The 17,698-nt window shown below is 49.7% G+C and overlaps 2 protein-coding genes across 4 annotated transcripts; one reads left to right on the forward strand and one right to left on the reverse strand.

Moving 5' to 3' along the window:
- Nucleotides 1–540: 540 nt before the first annotated feature.
- UBE2A (ubiquitin conjugating enzyme E2 A) lies at nucleotides 541–8,473 on the reverse strand. Of its 2 annotated transcripts, XM_075720449.1 has the most exons (6): nucleotides 8,325–8,471; nucleotides 7,967–8,047; nucleotides 7,820–7,845; nucleotides 2,291–2,380; nucleotides 1,164–1,252; nucleotides 541–729 (listed from the first exon to the last, which is right to left on the reverse strand). In XM_075720449.1, exons 1-6 carry the CDS (start codon nucleotides 8,366–8,368, stop codon nucleotides 601–603), a joined length of 459 nt encoding a protein of 152 aa, XP_075576564.1. In that variant the 5' UTR covers nucleotides 8,369–8,471; the 3' UTR covers nucleotides 541–600. The 2 variants fall into 2 exon arrangements, with proteins under 2 accessions (XP_075576564.1, XP_075576565.1); XM_075720450.1 differs by lacking the exon at nucleotides 2,291–2,380 and having other exon boundaries at nucleotides 8,325–8,473.
- A 2,385-nt stretch (nucleotides 8,474–10,858) lies between these two features.
- On the forward strand, nucleotides 10,859–13,758 carry STEEP1 (STING1 ER exit protein 1). 2 transcript variants are annotated; one of them, XM_075720553.1, is made up of 7 exons: nucleotides 10,859–10,986; nucleotides 11,437–11,554; nucleotides 11,736–11,777; nucleotides 11,884–12,022; nucleotides 12,546–12,635; nucleotides 12,785–12,877; nucleotides 13,642–13,758. In XM_075720553.1, the coding sequence occupies exons 1-7, from the start codon at nucleotides 10,863–10,865 to the stop codon at nucleotides 13,702–13,704; spliced, it is 669 nt and encodes a 222-aa protein (XP_075576668.1). In that variant the 5' UTR covers nucleotides 10,859–10,862; the 3' UTR covers nucleotides 13,705–13,758. The 2 variants fall into 2 exon arrangements, with proteins under 2 accessions (XP_075576668.1, XP_075576669.1); XM_075720554.1 differs by lacking the exon at nucleotides 11,736–11,777.
- The last annotated feature ends 3,940 nt before the right edge of the window (nucleotides 13,759–17,698 follow it).

Here is a 17,698-nt window from a genome sequence, read left to right on the forward strand (position 1 = left end):
AATCTTGCATGTGAAGTGCTGAAGTAACTAGCGTTCCACAGTCTTACTAAATATTTGAATTGGAATCAGTTTAAGAGTTGGGTTTTTTTTCCAGGAGTAAGGAGTTGATAAACCAATACAAAAGGGAAACAAGGTTATTTCTTCACTCAGTACTTACAAATGCAGTGGGGTCTAAACCAATAGCAGAGGTAAATGACCAGCCTGGACAGATCAGCACTTTAGTTAATATCAGTTAAAAAATGTGTATGTATATAAACATCCCTTTTATCAAGCTACACATAAGCATCACTGTGTATAACACAATTACAATTAAAAGCTTAGTGTACACTACAGAAATGCACAATACTGCCCTAAGACTGGAGAGGGACCACAGAAAATGAATTCGGCATCAGTAACTCTTTTGCAAGTAACCCAAGTACAGAACATTTGACTTCAAAGTGGGTGCTTTCTGATGTCCAAGGAGAAGAAGCTTCAGCAAGGGAGGGTGGCAACAGCACAACAGCTATTCTGCTTTCAAAGTAAATGCTAGGAGGAAAAAGATGACTGAGACACTTTGTTTATTTTCCTCATCAACAGAGTGTTCATTTGCATCATCCTGGGTCAACAGTCACGCCAGCTCTGTTCTACTATTGCAGAAACCCGTTTTTCATATTCCCGCTTATTCTCTTGGTATAGCTGAGCTGCCTGGCTGTTTGCTGGACTGTTAGGATTTGGCTCATCCAATAGAGACTGTGCAAAGAGAAAAAGATTCTTAGGCACTTGAAAGCAGGCATAGTTTTCCAACATATTCCTTGAACTACCCCTACTAGTAAGGGCGCAGAAGTTCACCTAGACACAGGCAAGGCACATTGCATTACTCCGGCTGTAAGTTACTTTCGCTATCGGTCTGACTCTCTGCAGTGCAGGCGGCTGTTTAATTGCCAGCCAAGCAGCAATACGCAAGGAGCGCAATACCAGGATGGGTCCCTTCAGCCACCACCTGCTGTCACTCTCTGGTCAATGTACATCTGGGAAGTATTCGCACTTTAGCAAACATCAAGGTATAGCTGCTATACTGGCTACCAGGAGCCAAAAAACCCCAAACAAACCCAAGTGTTTCCTTGAGCTGTTTTTGTCAAAGTATCCCAATTTCATTCTGCCTTTTCATGCAGAGTTCTTTTTACCTGTATGGATGTTAAGATGGAGGAGACATCGTAAGTAGGACTCCAACGATTCTGAAGAATATCCAGACATATACTACCATCTGCATAGACTAGAAAAGGTTCAAGAAGAATGGCTTAAAACAGAAGTTGTACAGCTACTCAGTTTTTCCCTAGTGTTGCCTGATCCTGAAAACCTACGCGCTGACAAACACTGCAAAAGTCAATAGCGTCTGACAGACTTAAATCCAGCAAACAAGCCCATAGGTAGGAAGAGGTGAAGCCTGTCGCTGACAGCTGCCTGAGGTATTTGAACTCAACCTCTGCTTATTCTTCAACATCAGGCTTCTCTGTGACATTGCAACTACCACAATGGAATGAATGAAAAACCACTAACAGATTTTAAGGCAAAAAAATTTAAGCTACCTACAAGTGAACCAAATAAAGGAGCACAGGCAAAGAGCTGTTTACGCAAAAGGTTTCCCCAGAAAGTATCTACAACAGTCAGCATCTAGTCGCCTTTCTCATGGCAGCTTTAGAAGAAACTTCCCTTAATACACTTTACCCACACATGCTTACTTGCTACATTTGAAAGTTTCTGGTATTTCTTCACAAAGCTAGTATTTGTTTAGATGCAGGGAATACATCTCCAACCTTGAATTACCAAGGAAGGGGATTAATTAAATGATCTTACTATCACTGGCTATAGTTGGAAACTAGCACTACGTTTCAAGGTATGTCATTCTTACAGGCATTTTTGGGAAGAAAAGTGATAAAAGACAACTGCATTCAGCAGTGTCATTATGCTATGTATGCAATACATATAGACAAAAGCCCAAGGCACTGCTATTTAAATACAAAATATTCTTCTGCAAGGTTCAACAACAGGCAGTTGAGAGAAGAGCGTCCCACCAAAACTGTGCTGCAGCACCTGAAAGGTCAGAGGCTCCTTTTATTGCCCCTTTCATTTCAAGCCTGAGCACTGCTCACATATTCATCCTTACCAAAACTACACAGAACCACATTGGAATTTTGCTAACTTATTAGATAGTAGAAACTTTTAGAATAAACAGGCTTTTCTCTACAGCACTACAGCAAGCTATAACTAAAAAACAACCAACCAACCAAATGAGCATTGTGCAAGTACTTACCATTTGGATGAAACATTTTAGAGACAAATCTAACAGTAGGTGGCTTATTCGGGTATTCTTCTGTGAATTCTATTGTAAGTTTGAAAGTTCCTGGAATTGAAAGAGAGGTAAGTGACCTTTATTCAGAATGAATTTACACAAGGGATGAATAAGCAGCATCCCTCCACAAGCATAAGCTGCGCTATTGTGCTCATACGTGCATGCTGGATACGGAGTACAGATTACTCAGTCCTACACTGATTCTTCTACTCTCTTTGGAGTTAGTCGTTAACTCTGAAGTCCTAGACAGTACTGGTATGAGAGTATCTCCTGTGACTTACTTTTACTGCCAAAACCACCACCCCTGTCAAAAGGGGTGTAAGGAATAATGTGTAAGGAATATTTGTGTAAGGAATAAATCTGCCCTTGAGGTTTTCTTCCACAAAGCCCAATCCCAGTGCACTGTAAAAACAACACAAGTGGGTGTATAACCATCTGTTTAACAGGCCATGATTTAGTAAGTCCTAGAGGCTGGAATATGCTATCATGACAAGGACCTTCTTATTTACTTCCTGTTTAAATTTCAAGAAAAGACATTTTTATCAACAACTGTAAGGTAATCAGGTCCTACTGTAGAAAAGTAGTACTGAAAGCAGCACTATCCAAATCAGACACTTTAAAATAAAAATCTGATCATTTACTTCACGCTAACTAGTCTTCCTTTGAAAAAGGCTAATTAAACAGAAGCAGAAAACTGTGTAGTTAAGTCCCAATCCAATCGTTTTAACAGCCTGCACCAACATAAGTTATTTTAGCCCTTCTCCTCAGGCTATGACAATCTGATAATAAAAAGTCAACTAAGCTGCATAAATACGGGTCCAAGGGACTAAGCACTGCTAGTGATTCAGATCAGTAACTAAGGAACTCTACATACTCCACTTGAAAACACGCAAGCTTCTCTTTACCGTGCTATCGCCTCAGACCAACCAATCTGGGAGGCAGTTTACAAAGCTCCTGGGTATGCCCAGAGAGAAATATCTGAAGCATCTCCATATAAATATACAGCTCTCCCGTAAAAGGAATGCACCTTACAGTAATAGCTGTTACAAGCTGCCAGGGCAGACATATTACCTTTTTTGAAAAGGCATTCTTATGTATCAGTGACAGGTTTTTTTGCCCCCACAACACTGTGCCCAAATTAAAACTCAGGGGCTCAGATATAAAGCTCATCCTTGCTTCCTACTGTGAGGGAGTTTTCCAGCACAAATATAATTAATGTATTCCTTTGTTTGGCTGGCAAACACATGCCAACAACAGGTAGCGAGAGAACAGATTTTTCAACCCCTTTTCCTTTTTTTCAGATCAGCAAGGACCTGCAGTATTTCCCAGGGACTACTTCCTTTATAAGGAGATAAACTGTAACATCGAGTTGCAAGAAATGAAGGTCATTGCTTTGACATTCCAGTTTGCATATGAAGACAGAGTACAGATGTTTCAGAGCTTTCCATACAGCAGTGGGAATTCTCAACATCCTAAAAATAAGTTTTTGCATGTTTGTTTTTTATTAGCAGCCTAACAACGTAAGAGCAGAAAGCCAACAGCATGCTATCTTACTGTAAAACAAAAGAACAAGAGTAGTGTAGTTAAGATTGTTCAAATTAGCGGAAGTCTGCAGTGGGGCTTTCAAGCTTTACTCCAGCTAGTCCAGAGGCACAGAGCCAGATCTGAGATCAGTCTGAAAGCCAGCACTGGAAAGTTAGTAACAAATTCTACGAGCTGCGAACATCAGCTCAGGACTACTTTTCCTTCCCTACACGGTGACAATCCCAAGCAACACTGGCCCTTTAGAATTGAATGCTTAGAGATTTGATTCTAAATCTTGGAGATTCCCAGCTTTCCCTGCCCCAGTTCTGGTTCTCAGTAGCCTCCTTATGAGGTAGGGAAGCAGGCACTTTCTTCTGTGGAAGAGTGACTAAGCAAGTAATAGGCTGAAAACTGAGCACACACCATCAAACAGCAGAGTTCAACAAGCATACTCGAGAAAATGAATGCTATTCTAGAACAGACTGAAGTGGCAGCAGAGGGGACAGAGAAGATGGCCAAAAAGCAGTAACAAGGGCAGTTTGGTCCTAGAATCCATTTAGAACTACTGAAAGAAAGGGAAGCTATCTGTCCTGCCAGGGACAGGACAGCATTACCTTCCATACAAATCTGGTGAGTGGTTAGACAGCTTCCAGCTGGAGTATCTACCTAGTCAAATTTCCAAATCAAGACCCAGAGTGGCAGTGGCTCTTTGAAAGAGCTCCACAGTACACAACACCTTGTTGATTGAGCTTTATTAAAGGACAAATCCAGAGATTCGATGAACCAAAGTCCAAGGGTCACTCACACTGAAAGCCCACACAAGTGAAACAGCTATCACAACTGAGCATGAGGCCTTCAGCATCCAGTCTCTTTCTGTCACTAATTTTAAAGCTTTCAACTGGTATTCCTTGCAACTTGCCCCAGACAGCCAATTTTAAAACACAAATTATCATATTCACTGTCATTATTGATATTAGGATCATCACTGATCTTAGGAGAACATTCTCTTTTCTTTCTTGTACTTACTTACCTTGTTGATCTGTTTATCCTACCTCAGGCTGCGAGACTCTCGCACGGCTAACAGAGAGGCTTCTCCACGACCCGTATGCTGGCCTGAGTAACCCCTGCCAGAGCAGCACCCACGCCCCCGCCGGGCCCTCCTCGCTGCAAGGAGCAAGAGCAGCCCCCTCTAGTCCACTGTCTATAAAACAGGGACGATCTCTTCCTCCCCCACCTAAGGGCACAGAATCCATATTCCATAAGCAAGGAACAAACCACAGAGAAGGCAAATGCCTTGCTTTCTCTGTTCAAGCCTCCTGCACAATGACAGCAAGGCAGGATACTACAACAGCCGTGTTACTTAACTCTCTCCAAGCCAGGAATTCTGCATTAACCACAGTATCATCCAGTTGCAGAGAAACAGGTCTGAAGGACTAGGAGAGCCTGGGCTTCCATCGCTGTGACAGCACTACCACTTTAGATGCCACACACATACAGATTCTTAGAAACACGGTGAAGGACAGGATAAATATCCCCGGGGTCCTACTGCAGACACCTGCAATCGAATCCTCTTAAACCAGAAGATGGAAGTTAATGCTGCTGATCTAAATTAGTAGTTGCTCCTAGGCCGAGTCAGCCTGCGCACTGAGTTGTGAAAACACCCTCTAAAGTCTGGGGGCGGAGGGGAGGGAGGGTTGTTAGCTGCACTATGCTGCACAGCAAGTAAACAAATGTGTTTAAACTTCAGGTTTTCAGTTCAGACAAAGCTAAGAAACCTCAGAAGCTGCGACTGGAGAAGGGCCTCATCAGAATCAGGAAAAAGAACAGTAATTCTCACAATGTTGAAATTATTACACCTCTAGTTAAACAAACAAACAAACAAACAAAATTCACAGGCTACTTTCACAAGAACTAAAGTATCTGAAGTCTTACAGTATCACCAGGAAGTGACAGAGCCTAAAAACGAAAATACAAAGCGACTTCCAAAGAACACTGCCCTGCAAAGGCTCCATGAGAAGGATTACAGAGCTCCAGTGTACCTTTGACTCACAAGGGCCTGCACAGTTACACAAGCCCAAACTAACAGCTCAATACTGTTAAATAAAAATCCCCTTAATTTTACCTACTGCAAAAAAACCCTAAACTAAACTGCATCTGAACTGTGCTACCATTATCTGAACTGTGCTACTCTACTCACTTAATGGAAAAGCACAGCTGAGGCACCAATACACCCGTATCTCTAGGCACCACTTAGTATTTTGTTATCTAGCACAATGTAAGATATGTCCCAGAGAAAAAGAGATAAGCATATCCTGCAACACAAGACGTATCTGTTTTCCTGAGCGCATACTGTGAAAACACACACTTTGCTATGAAAAGAGCAATCCATCACACACCAAGATTATATTATTAGATCAACCAAAGCAGCAGGACAGCAGTAGCAGACTCAAACATCTGTTTGAACTTCAAACTGCTGCAAGTGCAACATGTCCCAAGTATCTGAGATAAAGACGCAATGCTGCCACAGCGGAAAGCACAGACAAAATCAGTATGTCAGGGGTCTCAAAAGCAGTCTCCAACCTTCTGCAAGTAAATGGAAATATACGCAGAAAAAAGCCCTTAGAGCATCTGTTAAGCCCACACCGAGCTGGAAGAGCCTGAACATGGAAAACAACCTGCATGTTAGCACACTGCAAGGAGACAGCATTCTGCTCCAAACAGTGAATCACTCCATTAGCGGCAGCGCACCAAGAACCTAAGCAGCTCTCGCAACCCTCACAGAAGTTTAAGGGAGCCCTTCTTTAAGGCTTACGAGACGAGATAACAGAATACATTTAGTCTACCTGTTCTATTATGCGATGTTATGGAATACTCAAGTTCTAAACATTAGACTTCTGAAGCAGCTACTACAGCAAGTTTCTTAACTAATCAAATAAATTTTAAAAAGTAACTGGCATCTTCGGAGTTTTCTTAGGCCTGAAATATTTAAAATCTTCAAAATGTTCACAGAAAAAAAAGTCTGCAATTTACAGGCATGCCCACAGGTGCTACCTCCGAGGATAAACAGAGACGAAGGAGTTAGCCAAGAACAACATACAAGTTAAGGAATTTTTCCTATGCTTTTGTCATGAGTCATGGAGATCTAGGATTAATTATAGCCTGCACTGAAAGTATCTTAAAAAAAAATGTATCACTGATTTCACTTAGACAGTATTTCATGTCTAACAAGTTTTCACAAAGATGTTGAAGTATTCATACAGCATCAGTAAAGCTATAAAAGGGAATAAGGCCAGATGGAAATTACTAGGACACAGGTATGTTACGAGGACCTATTTAGTCAGCTTTTAAGGTAAAAAGTGCTTTTAATCTTTAACCCTGAATGACACTGATTGTAGCAGAGTGAAGTAGATGCCAAGAAAAAAAAAAAAATCTGAACTTCCTCAAACATTCACCCCATTTCCTACTTCAGCTGACTCACATTGGGACTTACAAAACACTTCCAGCATCAGAAAAACCAGAACTCAGGACAAATGACAACAGTTCTACACCAGGTTTTCAACAGTTCTCCAAACATGAGTGTCCCTAAAAACACGATCCAGGGTTCAACAGAAAAGTCTGGAGATTCTTAAAGTGGTACATTAAATTAGGCTTAGATCAGGATAGTCAGATTTAGCGATTACAAGCAAGCACCTACAAGCTAATTTGTACGTTCCTGTAAATCAACACAGCAAGCTAAATCTACAACACTTTCACTTTCTCAGAGCAGGATTACAAAAAAATATTTACATAAGTCCTGGACACAGCACAGGGATGCGGGGTCAGGCGGATATGCACCCACCTCCCTTCTCCATCCCTAGGCCCACACCTGTTGCAAAGTCCACGGCAGTGACACGCCAAGGCCGTGTCAAACGGCAGCAGCTTACCCCGAGAAAGCCAAACACCAGGCCCGCGCGTAGCCGCACTTACCGTCCTCGAAAGGGGTCCCCTCGGGCCTAGAGGAGGGAAGAAGCAGAGCACAGCGTTACCCCGCGGGCAGCCCAGCTCGGACCCCCCCAGGAGGCAGCGCGGCATCGGCCCCCGCCGCCCCCGGCCGCCCGCCCCCGCCCGACTCACCCGAAGATGACGGCGTTCCACACCATGATGTTGTTCTCGGAGGGCGCCCCGCTCACCCCGGCCGGGGGATCCTCCTGCAGCCTGCGGGGCACAGGGAGGGCTGAGGCGCCGGCCCCGCCGCCCCCCGCGGCCAGCGGCCGCCCCTGCGCACTTCGCGTAACCCAGGCAGGTAGCTACACGCCCCTGCGCAAACAGCGTAACCCGCAGGCGGACGGCGTCGACCGCCGCTACGCAATCAGCGGAGCGCGCCCTACCCCGCCGCCATGTTGTGCTGCCCCCCTCCTCCCCCGGTAGAGCCGGGCCCTTCGTCCTCCTCCCGCCCGCCCTCCCCTTTCCCCTCGGCCGCCGGCCTCGGTACCTCTTGAAGTCCCGCATGAGGCGCCTACGGGCCGGAGTGGACATGGCGGGCTCAGGGTTATAGATCACTCATACACTGCCAGAGGGAGCACGGGGCGCCAGCGGCGGCGGCAGCGAGCTCCGACTGAGGCAACGGCAGCGCTGACGAACAGGAGCGATCGCGGCCTCTACCACTGGGGCGGGCGCGGGGGGAAGCCCTGGGCTGCACCGACTCCGGCGCCTGCTGCCGGGCGATCCCGGGACGTACCAACTGCCGCGGGGAGAGGGGGCGGAGCCGGATGCCGCTGAGTCGTCCCCCCCCCGGCCCAGCCTCTACCACCGCGGCGCGGGGGCGAGGGGCGGTGCCTAAGGCAGCGGGCTGTACCAACGGCTGCAGCGGGGGGGAGGGGGCGGGACCAGTGACGTCACGAGATGGGGCGGGCCATGGGGGGGCGGGGCGGGAATGGCGGCGGGCGGGGACGGGGGTGGCCGGGCGGGGGGCGGCAGCGGCGGGAGGCGTCTGACCCCTGCACCCTGTCGTGGCTTAACCCCGGCCGGCAGCCGAGCCCCGCACCGCCGCCCCGGTGGGACGGGGGAGGGAATCCGAAGGGTGAAAGTGAGAAAACTCGTGGGCTGAGATAAAGACAGTTGAATAGGTAAAGCAAAAGCCGCGCACGCAAGCAAAGCAAAAGAAGGGATCCATTCAGTGCTTCCCATGGGCAGGCAGGTGCTCAGCCATCCCCAGGAGAGCAGGGCTCCATCCCGCGTCACGGTGCCTTGGGCAGCCAAACGCCATCGCTCCCAACGTCCCCCCCTTCCTCCTCCTTCCCCCAGCTCCGTGTGCTGAGCGTGAGGCCATAGGGTGTGGGCTCTCCCTTGGGCAGCTGGGCTCAGCTGTCCCGGCCGGGTCCCCTCCCAGCTCCTTGTGCCCCCCGGGCTGCTCGCTGCTGGGGTGGGGTGAGAGGCAGCCACGGCCTTGGCTCGGTGTCAGCGCTGCTCAGCAGGAACCAAACATCCCTGGGTTACCAGCACTGCTTCCAGCACACAGCCAAACCATGGCCCCGTGCTAGCTACTGTGGGGAACATTACCCCAGCTAAAACCAGCCCAACCTGCTATGCTGCACCTTCTGCTTCCACAGAGAGCTTTTTCCAAGGGAAAATAATCTCTTTTCTACCTTCTTTTAATTGCCTTTGGGAGTAAAGAATTTCTCTCTGCTGTTGTCTGGAGTAGAGTGGATAGGCCCCATTTTTCTAGCTTATCTTCACTTGTAACTTCATGTAATACAGCCATGTGGGGAGGTGGCTTCAGAAAAAGACACGGAAGACCCACTGCCTTTCACAGAAGCTGAAAGAAAATAATAAAAATATTGCTTTCGTGGCTGCACTGAACATCTGCTGTTCTTGACCTTTCCTGCCCTTACCCAGCCTACGCAGCAAGAAACAGATGAGCTGTCATCAGGAACAGCCCTTGACCGGTGCCTCGCTTTTAGGTACGCAAGGGATCCCCGTTCACAAGGGATCCCCGTTCGCAAGAGATCCCCGTTCGCAAGGGATCCCCGTTCGCAAGGGACCCCCGTTTGCAAGGGATCCCCGTTCGCAAGGGATCCCTGTTTGCAAGGGATCCCCGTTCGCAAGGGACCCCCGTTCGCAAGGGACCCCCGTTCGCAAGGGATCCCCGTTCGCAAGGGACCCCCGTTCGCAAGGGATCCCCGTTCGCAAGGGACCCCCATTTGCAAGGGACCCCCGTTCGCAAGGGACCCCCGTTCGCAAGAGATCCCCGTTCGCAAGGGATCCCCGTTCGCAAGGGACCCCCGTTCGCAAGGGATCCCCGTTCGCAAGGGATCCCCGTTCGCAAGGGACCCCCATTTGCAAGGGACCCCCGTTCGCAAGGGACCCCCGTTCGCAAGAGATCCCCGTTCGCAAGGGATCCCCGTTCGCAAGGGACCCCCATTTGCAAGGGATCCCCGTTCGCAAGGGATCCCCGTTCGCAAGAGATCCCCGTTCGCAAGGGATCCCCGTTCGCAAGGGACCCCCATTTGCAAGGGACCCCCGTTCGCAAGGGACCCCCCGTTCGCAAGGGATCCCCGTTCGCAAGGGATCCCCGTTCGCAAGGGACCCCCGTTCGCAAGAGATCCCTGTTCGCAAGAGATCCCCGTTCGCAAGGGACCCCCGTTCGCAAGGGACCCCCATTTGCAGCCGATGGCGGAGGCACGGACAGAGCTGGACGGGGCTGCCTGAAACTGCACGCAAAGGGAAATGGTGGAACCAGTTCCCCACGGCTCGGAGCACCTCTGCACCCGGTTCCGCCCGGCTTGTTTGTGAAGAGAAATGACGTCAGGCCTGAATTTTGCCGTCGTAGTTTGCATTTAAGGCGCGATCATACCGCGCCATCCCGGGCTCCTTTCAGGGGACAGCAGCGCTCCTGAGAGCCCGCAGAAACACCGGCGGACAGAGCCGCTGCTGCTGCTGCAAACACCGCGCCGGGGGCCGCGCTCGGCGGGCGGAGCCCGGGCCCGGGGGAGGCCGGGCCCGCGGGAGGGAGGCCGGCCCCGGCGCCGCCATGCCGAAGGTGGTGTCTCGCTCCGTCGTCTGCTCCGACACCCGCGACCGCGAGGAGTACGACGATGGGGAGAAGCCGCTTCACGTCTACTACTGCCTGTGCGGGCAGATGGTGCTGGTGCTGGGTGAGCCGCGGGCCGGGGGGCAGGCGGGGGGCCGGGGGGCAGGTGGGGGGCCGGGGAGCAGGCCGGGCCGGGGGCAGGCCGGGGCCAGGCCGGGGGCAGGCCGGGGCCGGGGGTGGGCCGGGGGCAGGCCGGGGCCGGGGGTAGGCCGCGGGCCGGGGGGCAGGCCGGGGGCAGGCCGCGGGCAGGCCGGGGGGCAGGCCGGGGCCGGGGGGCAGGCCGGGGGCCGGGGGTAGGCCGGGGGTAGGCCGGGGGCCGGGGGCAGGCCGGGGCCGGGGGTAGGCCGGGGGCAGGCCGGGGGTAGGCCGCGGGCCGGGGGCGGGCCGGGGGCAGGCCGGGGCCGGGGGTAGGCCGCGGGCCGGGGCCCCGTCGGCGCTGAGGGCCCGGGAGGCGGCGGGGGGCGGGTGTCCGTCCCGGCCCCGCCGCCATCCCGGCCCCGCCGCTGCCCCGCAGACTGCCAGCTGGAGAAGCTGCCGATGCGGCCGCGGGACCGCGCCAGGGTGATGGACGCCGCCAAGCACGCCCACAAGTTCTGCAACGCGGAGGAGGAGGAGAGCGTCTTCCTGCGCAGGTGGGAGGCGGCCGGGCCCCGGCCTCTGCCCACCCCGGCCCCGGGAGGGCCCCTCCGCGGCCCGGGTCGGGGCTGCCCTGGCCCGGCCCTGCCGTGCTGCCTCAGCCGGCCCAGGTCTGTCAGCCAGGCACTGGTGCCTGCCGTCTGTGCGCTCCTCTCAAGCTCTTCCTCTCTCCCCCAGACCAGAAGGCATAGAGCGGCAGTTCAGGAAGAAGTGTGGCAAGTGAGTGACCGTGGCGGCTCTCTGGTGACTTTTAGAATCTGAAGTAACCATAGGTGAAACCCCTGAATCTGCACTTCCTCACAGCTACCTGTGTTTCTGTTTCCAGATGCGGACTGCTGCTCTTTTATCAACACCAACAGAAAAATGCTCCCGTGACGTTCATTGTTGATGGTGCTGTGGTCAAATTTGGCCAGGGTTTTGGGAAAACAAACATATATACGCAGAAGCAAGAACCTCCCAAAAAGGTAATTGGCTTTAGAGAAATAAAAGGGCTAGCTCTGCTTTTCAAAAAGGTGTGGTGAGTAAAATCACTTAATGGCAGGGGGAGAAGGGAAAAAAAAATAAAGGAATGCTAAACAACAACTCAGCTTGGTGTATTCTCCCTGCCTGCCTTAAGTTTTCCTTTACAGAGGTCACTGCAGCTTAGAGTCCTAGCACTGAAGGAAAGCAAAATAAACTTAGAAATCTAGACTGTGCCTGATGTTTAGGCTCAGTTACCAGAAAGCTTCCATTTGTAAGTAGGTCAGATTGGTAGTCTGCACAGTGATTCTCAAAATCTGGCTCATCTACTATATGTCAGTGAGTTTGCTTCTGATCGTGACAGCTCTAAGCCCAGAAATCACCGGGGATAATTCTCCTTTGCCACCCACGGAGTTTGGGTGATCTTAATGACTTGTGTGAAAAGCCTTAAAAGCTTTGGAGGGGGAAGTGATCCCTAGCAGCACAACTCTTGGCAAGGTTTAACAAAATACTCTGCTTCTCACCCAGGTGATGATGACCAAACGGACCAAAGACATGGGCAAGTTCAGTTCTGTCACAGTCTCCACAATTGATGAAGAGGAAGAGGAGATTGAAGCAGTGAGTTTTGTCTGCACTAAGTGGCAGTCACATCTGAACTGGGCAGTTGGCTTGGACACTTGATCAGAGGCCATGATCGTCTCACCATTTGGATGAGGTGGCGTTACTTTGGGGTTTGCTGTTGCAAAGTGATGTTGTATGTGTTTCAGAGGGAGATTGCAGACTCCTACGCACAGAATGCAAAAGTGATTGAGAAACAGCTGGAACGCAAAGGCATGAGCAAAAGAAGGCTACAGGAGTTGGTGAGTGTTTTCTATGGTGTTGAACGTGAGTCCCTGAGATCTGTTGGCTTTGTACACAAAAGCTGTCTTGCTGATCGGACTACAAGTATAAGAGAGGTCCTGGTGCAGTCCTAGATAACTTGTAGCTTTGTGAGGATGACTTTTCCTTTACAGGTTTTATAGAGATGTTCTAGTCCTTCTGAACTTAAAATCTTACACAATTACCTATAGAGCTAACTGAAGAGCAGCCAGCAGAGCTTTTGCAGGGAGACTTTCCATGACCTCTTGGACAAGGAACAAGGGAAGGGGAAACCAGACCATGGCTTCGCCAACCAGAGCACCCCTAATGCTGTGCTCTCCAGCCTGCTTGGCAGAGCATGGCTTTGCCATGAGGCATCAGGGCAAGCTCAGGCCCTTGTGGAGGACCTGCCAGCTCAGCTGCTACCGGAAGGGTTCACTTGAAGAATTAATGGCAAGAACATCACAGCTGATCTTACCTGCTGTGACAGGAGAGTAGTAGATGGGAGGGAGGAAATGCGCAGCTTCCACCTGAGGACAGAAAGTATGAAATTGTCTACTGTGCAGTTAGTCTTGGGCTTTTTATGCTTTTAAAGGTGATCCTTGTTTTGTACCTCAGGGGAGGAGGGAGTTGGCAAAGAACTTGAGCTACTCTTGCTCCTGGTGCGAAAAGCTTGCAGCTTTCAGGCAAGAAGACCAAACCTCATTAGACCACTGAAGGGAAACATATCCAGACATTATTTCATTGTCTTAATTTTCTTCATCAGGCTGAGTTGGAAGCCAAGAAAGCCAAGATGAAAGGAACCCTGATTGATAACCAGTTCAAATGAAATGCTGCAGATCTACTGGGTATTCGGAGACAGGAGAAAGCTACCAGGAGCTATCGCAGATCTGTCAACAAAGCAGAAGTAACAGACAACGTTCAAGGGCAATGTGCTGCAGCCAGCTTGGAGGATGAGTACCTCTCTGTCATAAGTGGTACCCTGGTACTGATTGTAATAGCTCCCACAGCACTGGGGACTTTGCTGAAACCGCAGTTGTCTACAGACCCAGTGTTATGAACGAGCTGTTCCAGCCAGAATATTCACTTTTGGGAAAGTCTTCGGTGGGTGCCTTCCTGAGTTCAGTGCACCTTTAGATACCTGTCTTTTTATTTTGGTAGTTTTCAAATGTGTAAGATTTCCATAAATGTATTAGAACAATAGGTCAACTGTACAACAAAAAAATCATTACAAAAGTCAGCTCTGTGCCTGTTGTTGATTTTGTTATTTCAAATGTGTCCAAAACGTGCAGCAGCCTGAGAGATGTGCCATTCCAACTCAGTCTGGAACGACTCAGGTGCAAGGCTCCGGAATCATGCTGCTGCTCGCCCTGACCAGCAGACAGGCTGCCAAAGGTAGCCAGCACAGTAAGTCCCAGCTCCTATTGAACATCAGAAAGCCACAGTTGTACAGAATTACACTGTCCCAACAGATACTGCTCGATACAAGAACATGAAATCCAACCCTGTTTTAAACTACTGAAAACAAAAACTGCCTGCGTATTACACCACTAATGAGTACAAATACATAGTTGGAAGCTACTGCTGTGATTGGTGATCATTTAAAGTAGAATACAACTGCACGTCTGAACTAACCCGTTTTGCAAAACAGTATCAGTATTTCAAGTTGTAAAATGTGAAGGAGAAGGAAAAATTGCTTTGAATGCACTGACCACTAAGGACTTGGATAAAGACAATGTTAAGAAGTGTAACGTTAAGGGTGTAAAGTACCTTGTTTGGGAAATATATTGTGTCTCTTGCGTGATGTAATAACAGTGCTCTGTAGCCCACATCTTTGTTGTTCTACTTGGGATTAAATGCCATGTTACAGATTTGAACTAAAATACTTTTCCTAGGGTGTTCTTACTTTACCAAGTGTTGTAAAATAACGTGAGCAATGAACAAGATGCTTCGTCTCCCACAATTATTATGGAAGACTTCCTATAATCAATAAAGATTTTTCTATTCTGGCTTTATAACCCTGACTGGGAAAACTCAGGTCTGCTTAGCCTAAGGATGTATCCTTCCTTTCTTTGGGAAAATAAGGTGTAAGGGATGGAGTGAACCCTGCTCCAGAGCTGGCAGGCTGGGATGCACCAGTTGTTGCCAATTTAATGCCGGGCTGGGTAAGCATGTGTTCAGGTTAACTCAGGCAGCGCTGGTCTTGGTCACTGCTGATCATCTGCTAATCTGAAGCCTATTTCCAGAAGACTATATGCAGAGGCTCTCCAGTTAAGCAGTGATAAGGTGGTGTGTAATACTTGGGAAGGGCAGGAGGAAGGAGTGGGTACAACTCGGTTACACAAACCCCTTTCCCGAGTGCGGTAGCACGGTCCAGCCAGGCGAGGGCCTCAGGCTTCCTCCGGGAGCCACCCAAACCCCGAGTAACTGCGGGTTGGTCTCTATAAAAAATTAGGAAGTTTTTTCCAAGCAGGCGTCAAAGACTTTGAAATTATTTTAAAATAGGTTTTGAACCACGTGAGGTCTGCTGCGATGCAGACTACCTAGTCTCCAGAGAAGAGGAGGCTGAGGGGAGACCTTACCGCTCTCTACAACTACCTGAACGGAGGTTGGAGTGAGGTGGGTGTTGGTCTCTTTTCATGAGTAACAAGCAATAGGACAAGAGGAAATGGGCTCAAGCTGCGCCAGGGGAGGTTTAAATTGGATATTAGAAAAAAATTTCTTCACGGAAAGGGTAGTCAAGCATTGGAACAGGCTGCCCAGAGGGGTGGTGGAGTCACCAATCCCTGGAAGTGTTCAAAAAACAGGTAGGCATGGCACTTGGGGATATGGTTTAGTGGGCATGGTGGTGTTGGGTTGATGGTTGGACTGATGATCTTAGAGATCTTTTCCAACCTTAACGATTCCTAGTTTTTACTTTAATTAAAAAATAATCCAGCCACCAAGCCAGGAAACACGAAATTGCTACTCTCCCCTTAATTGGTTTAGTGGTGGACTTGGTAATGTTAGGTTAATGGTTGGACTGGATGATCTTAAAGGTCCTTTCCAACCTAAAAGATTCTTTGATTCTATGAAGCACGGTCCTGCTTCAAGCGACAGCCAGAACAAAAGCTGACTCAGGGATAGCGTGATTTACTGTTAGGGTTAAGGTTGGGAGTGACAAAACACAGGGCTTCAGCTGATGTGGGGCTGTGAAGGGGCTGCCAGGTGGGGCTAGGACCACTGTTGCAGTTTGGTGAGGCACAAAGAAGATGTGGTGCGTGCACAGCTCAGCGCAAGTTGTCCAAAGTAGCAGTTACCAACAGCCATCAAATCCCTCAGCTGCGCACCTCGAGCCTTGAGGCAGCGTTTGCAGCACAAGCACTCCTCCTTTTTGCCTTTTAGAAGAGCAGCCCGTCTTCAGTCAGTGGTTTTCATTCTTGTCATTAGAGATCTGCCTAGTTCGGCTCAGGATGCGCTCACGGACCCAGTCAGATACAGGAGTATGTAGTTTGTCACGCTAGCAGTCCCTGAGATACTTTTAATACACTCCAGTTATGCAGCCAGTGGCTGAAACAACTCCAACACACAGAATCTGATCCAATACATTGAGTATGTATTTCTTACCCTAACTAGATCTAGTTCACAACAATTTAAATCCAGCTGGGTTTTTCATTTCTAGATCTAAATGAATTAAAAGGTGCTAGCTGACTACAGCAACAGGAAGCAGGGCACCTAGTTCAAATGCTTGATTAAATGTCCTATTATAATAGATAAAACTAGCTGTTCTGCAGAGTTTCCCACACCCTGGTAGCAACTGGGTAATCTGCAGCAGTGTTCAGACCCAAAGAAAAGTCAGATTTTGTGTTACTGTAAAAGCCAACATTAGTTTCTATAAATCTGTAAATACAGGTAGGTGATAGATTTGTTTGTTTAACTGAGCACTATATTGTACAGAAGAACTTGTCTGGATGCAGAGGTATTGCAAAGCAAAAAGTAGCGCGTGAAATAAAAGTGGAGGAGGGGATCTGTTCCAAAAATAATGCCACGCATGGCCAGACTTACCTTAGCGTGTTTCATGGCTTAGTCCAGTTTCTAAGCATCTTTGCAAGAACCTAGTCTGAATTACCGTGGCAGAATAGCTCCACACTGCCTTGTTCCTCACAACCTGTAAAAAACCCCACGCAGTCTGTAAACACTGAAGAGACGCAGCAACGGTGAATGCGAGCCCATCGGTCCTCCCGCCTGCCTCCCCGCACACAGCTGGTGCCACCACAGCGGCTCCGGGGTGCTGATAACGCTAAGGCTTGTTCAGAAGCTGGTATCTCTATACTTACTGGTATCTCTATATTTACTGGCATATAGCTGCCAGGGCTCCGGGCAGGTTAACAGCCCAGAGGGAGCGGGGCCCTGGGAGCCGCGTAAGGGCTGTCTCGCAGGGCAGGGTTGCAGGGTGTTTGGGGAGCCCTGCGGAGCTGCCCGGCCCTGCTGTCCCGGCCCCGTAACCCTGCACAGGGAAGATGTTCCCGCTCAGCACGGCTGCGCAGGGCAGAAAGCTGCCTTCAAGGGAGCAAGGGCCAACGCTTCCCTTGCGTTGCGCCCACGGCTGGTGCCTCGTGCCCGGGGAGCCGCGCGGGGCACTGCGCCCACCGCCCCACCGCGAGGGTCTGCCTGCGGGACGCGGCAGCAGCGAGCCCCAGCCGGGACGCGCTCAGCTCCCCAGTTCCGCATGCATCCCCACGGGGCGATGGCACCGCGGTGCCTGGCAGGGACCAGGTGGCCGGACCATGTGCAGAGCTCAGCCTCGAAACCTGAAGGCAAATATTTCTGGTCGGCTATTACAG

This window comes from Pelecanus crispus, chromosome 13, assembly GCF_030463565.1.
Source record: "Pelecanus crispus isolate bPelCri1 chromosome 13, bPelCri1.pri, whole genome shotgun sequence".
Taxonomy (NCBI): Eukaryota; Metazoa; Chordata; class Aves; order Pelecaniformes; family Pelecanidae; genus Pelecanus; species Pelecanus crispus.